Raw genomic sequence first — 4,506 nt, 5'->3', positions numbered from 1 at the left:
TCTGTAGTCCCTTTCTGATAATAGTCACAGACAGCAGATCCTGTAAAGGTAAACGTGCAATATGGGAATATTTCCAAAGGATTTCTATCTTTAATTCCTTACTCTGGCTGGCCTCTATATTTTGACCAAATATGGAGATGACTGATGTCACAGAACTGATGTCATAGTTCTGTTCTCATACTGTAGATGACTGATGTCATAGACAGGCCTCCAAGTACTCTGATAACAGGTTCTGCATGGAGCGGCAGTGGCTCAGGAGGTAGAATGGCCACTCGGGAACATGAAGGTTCCCAGTTCCAACCAGGGCTCCCCCAGAGTTAGTGCCGAAGTGTCCTTGAGCAAGACACTGAACCCCAAATTGGTACCGATGAGCAGGTTGGTGCCGACTGTTCAAATCTATGACGTATCTATCTCCCCAAGCCTTCATTCAAATGCTACTAAAACGGGTACAGATGCACAGCACAATTCGCAAACCAGTTGTCCTCAAAACCCCATTGTTTCGATTTGACTGAGATGCTGAAGAGGAGCATGAGTCTACGAGCTGCTCTGCAAGGTCACTCGCACGCATAACAATCTACACAGGCACGCCGCATGAGCCTCACACAGGACATTAAGTGAACCAAAACGAGCGCTCCTCACAACAACTGGTTTTGAAATCGCTTACACACAACCTGGGTGCAGTCTGTATACATATAATTGGTATAAATAAAACATAAATAAATATAACTATAACAACAAACTTCACATTTTGCTTCCGACATTTGAACCAGTCAAAGATGAATGAATCTATCCATAAGCCTCACCACCAATTCATTGCATTGTGCCTTGATATATATATATTTGTTCTCATAATTTGATCAAACATCAAATTGACATTTGACAATACACCCCAAAACAGCAAAATGATGTGAATACATTTCAAGCTGAATTTAATTGCATTTAAATGATGTATCAGATTTTATTTTTATTTTTTGCCTCATCACATTTCCAATGACAAATATTTCCAACAACTGTCAGTCAACTGGACATTTTCATTTACTCCTAATGCCTTAAAAGCATGTCTAGAATATTACAACAAAAATAACAACTAGGAATATTAAAATAATGCGCAGTAGTCAGGTGGATGGCTTGATTTTCTTCTTCGACTTGACCATCAGAGGCTTAAAGGCAGCCTCGCAACATGGGCAAATGGGACTGAATTTGCAGAATATTGATAAACACACTGAACATACATGACCAATTTCGACGAGGTTACGATGGCAAAAGCACGCAGGTCTGTAGTCTACGTCTACAGGCGGTGGCAGCACCAGCTGTGAGCGTTGGTCAGCATCAGGCAGAAATATCCACAAGAGGTATTGCGCTAGGGCAATCTTCTGTGGTACTTTTACGTACAAGCCTCCAGTCATGTCACAAGCCTGCTGAAGAAGACTCGAGTCTAAGTCCAGCACACAGGCGTCTATCAAGATATTCTGCTTTTGAGCAGCAAAAACCACATTCATGAAGTTGGTGTACTGGAGAGCACAGTCTTCTGCTGCTGCACCAGCTACTTTTACCACCAATATTCTTGATTTAATTTCTTGTCCAGCTTCCAGTTCCTTTGTGACTCTGTGAATATAGCAGAGAGCTTTCGCAAGGGATCCAGTCAATAAAGTATGAGTTGAATTTCCCTTTACCTCAACTCTTGACATGACATTCCTTATATCCTCAGTAATAAGGTTATTGGCAATCGATAGAAGTTCATACTTCCCATCCCCACTTGAGGATGGAACATGTCCTGCAGGGCCATCCCCAGCACCACCCCTTTCCCTCCAGTTCTTACTGGGATACAGAAAGTGACTGTCTTGACAGTGGCTGGCAATAACAGCCAATTTGTTTGTCCTGGACATGACCATGTGTGAGTTACCAACTACCATGACAGCATCCAAACACTTGGATAGGGTGAACCCTACATCTCGCTGCTGAGCTTGCTGTCCCCACCAGATGGGATTTACATCCACAATGATGACTAGCAGATTGAACTCATCCTCCAGTGGCATATCGAGGGGTAGCACGTGGGTGTCGGGGAGGGAGTCAAGGATATCAGGTGAAATTGGCCAGCTCTTTTGTTTCTGTACCCGTCTGTTTACCTGTGTCCCTTTTATGCAGACACAGAGATCTCTGCGTCTGTCAGTCCTTGTCACTTTTATGCATATATATGGAGAGCCCGGATGTCATCAGTGTATGCCCATATATTGGAATGCCCATATATGGGCATATTGGTTGGATCGGCAGCTCTGGACAACTGGATATCTGAATTACTCGACGGTGAGCACCGCACTCCCTTGCCGCTGCGCATGCCGAGTTTGATATGCAAATGACCATATATGGGCATAGCGGTTGGATATGGCTCCATACAACCTGATCTCTTTATCCGTCAGTCCTTGTCCCTTTTACGCCTATATACAGTATGGAGATCACTGATGTCATCAGTATATATGCCCATATATATGATCATAGGTACTTCACCAGAGGGAATTATTCTGACGTTGTCCCCCCAAGTTCAAGTCGCTTAAGTGTATAAATATTGATTTTAAGGCTACACATGCACCTGTGTAATAATATGCAGCAAACCCCTGAATGACCATGACAAGTCAAATTAATACCAGTGTTTTGTATTGATATGAGTGATGACTGATAACATTTTCTGGGTAGCAGAGGCATACCGAATTATAAAATCTATGATAATACAAATTTCCAATGCACAAGACAACTTAAATGGCAAACAGACAGCAATAGCAAATGTGGAAATAATATAAAAACACTGTTCACACATGGATTCCATCACCCACGCTACTTTGGGGAACGTGTCGTTGTTCAAAGTGTTGAGTAATTGAGCTCTCTGTATTCAAAGGGAGTCGTGTGACGAGGTATTTGGAAGCCTTGCAGGGAGTTGTGGGATTCGTAAACCGATAGGGACCCCTGGAGCCTTGTGCAAAAATGAACTGTCATCCTGTGACAGTGATGAAGTGATTCTTTAAAACAGTATATGGAACCAGATGCAAATTAATTAGCGTCTAAGAGGATAGAGAAAAAGGCTATTTCTGGAGGCTGGCTTGTGGCCACCACCAATGCACAGCTGCTGTTGTTATATCTCCCCAAACCAGAGCATAGGATTATAACCCGGCAGAACGCCAGGTACATACACCTACAGTATGGATTACAATTATAATTTCAATTCGTGGCATTTAGCAGACACTCTTATCCAAAGCGACTTACAAGTGCAAAATCATGTAATCAAATCATGAACCCTTCAACAAACAAGGTAAATTACAGTAGTAGATTGTGAAGAAACTAGGAAACATCACATGTACAGTAGCATGTGTCTAAACAACACGCTAATAAATAACATTTGGTGGTCAAGATTTTTTTTTATGACACCTGGATTTAGGTCATACACAGCTAACCTGAGTGTTAATTTAACTCCCCCTGAGAGGGTATAGGTTTCATTTGGATAAATAGATTTGACTGTGTTACCGAGTTACATATATGGGAAAATGGATGTAACTGTTTAGTGTTTACTGAGTCATAACAGAGTCCTAAAATCTTGTCTTGTGAGAACTGAGGACACAGGTGGCTTGAAATTGACTTACGAGATGGTTATGGTAGTTATCATATTGTCTAACATTTTGTTAAAGGGATAGTTCACCCAAAAAATGATTGGCTTAGGAATGCGATGAAAACAAAAAAACATCCATGAATTCAAGTCTCCATGGGGTGACTAATCGATAGAAAAAAAGTCATTTTGGGGGTGTTCTATCCCTTTAAGTATAGTTGAGTTTAGAATGAATTATCCTTAATATACTGTGTCTTTTATATAGTGCCAAAATTGACAAAACAGTGAAATAGCTACTGCTTAGTGCTGCTACTTGTAGTAAATATGCCAATTAAAACTGAGGAGAAGACAGTCGTGGCGCCAGTAAAAAACTAAAACATCCCCACCCATGGATCAGATCTTCTCAATCATTCTTAGCATACAAATTCCCTACGGGGATTTGGTAATTAAAACTTTCATTAATTCAATATTGTTGTGAAGGTCTGTGGGGGGAATGCATAGCGCTCATTAGGAGGTAATTGCCTGTAGTTTAAGGTCTATTTCACAGCTGAGCAGCCCACTGAACTCTGTGTTGCAGATGGTGATTAGCTGTTTACTAACAGGCTGCAGTGCAATAGATTGAGGATGGACGTTAAGGTGGCACTCTGGCCCTTTTATTCACATAAACAACCAACAATCTGGGTAAATAATATCCAGATGTCAAAGATATGTGACATGTAACTTTCATGTGAATATCAAGTGTATTGTTCATTATGTTCAGGTGGTTGAGCTTTGCGGAGTGCATAAAATAGGCTGAAAGTGTAAAACTTTGAAGTGCTTAATTTTCTTTTTTTTAAATAAACTGGCTGTGGCATTGATGAAAGGAGACAGAACGCAGATTCATTATAGTTTGTTGCATATAATTACCCTGAAGC

General features: G+C 41.1%; 1 protein-coding gene across 1 annotated transcript; it reads right to left on the bottom strand.

Moving 5' to 3' along the window:
• Positions 1-1,115: 1,115 nt before the first annotated feature.
• LOC308078652 (general transcription factor IIH subunit 3-like) lies at positions 1,116-2,036 on the bottom strand (the record flags this gene model as incomplete). The annotated part of the gene is made up of 1 exon (XM_080419914.1): positions 1,116-2,036. The coding sequence occupies one exon, from the start codon at positions 2,034-2,036 to the stop codon at positions 1,116-1,118; it is 921 nt and encodes a 306-aa protein (XP_080276040.1).
• Between the last annotated feature and the right edge of the window lie 2,470 nt (positions 2,037-4,506).

This window comes from Gymnoscopelus braueri, assembly GCF_963280865.1.
Source record: "Gymnoscopelus braueri genome assembly, chromosome: 22".
In the NCBI taxonomy this organism is placed as follows: Eukaryota; Metazoa; Chordata; class Actinopteri; order Myctophiformes; family Myctophidae; genus Gymnoscopelus; species Gymnoscopelus braueri.
This window is presented reverse-complemented; position numbering and strand designations above follow the sequence as displayed.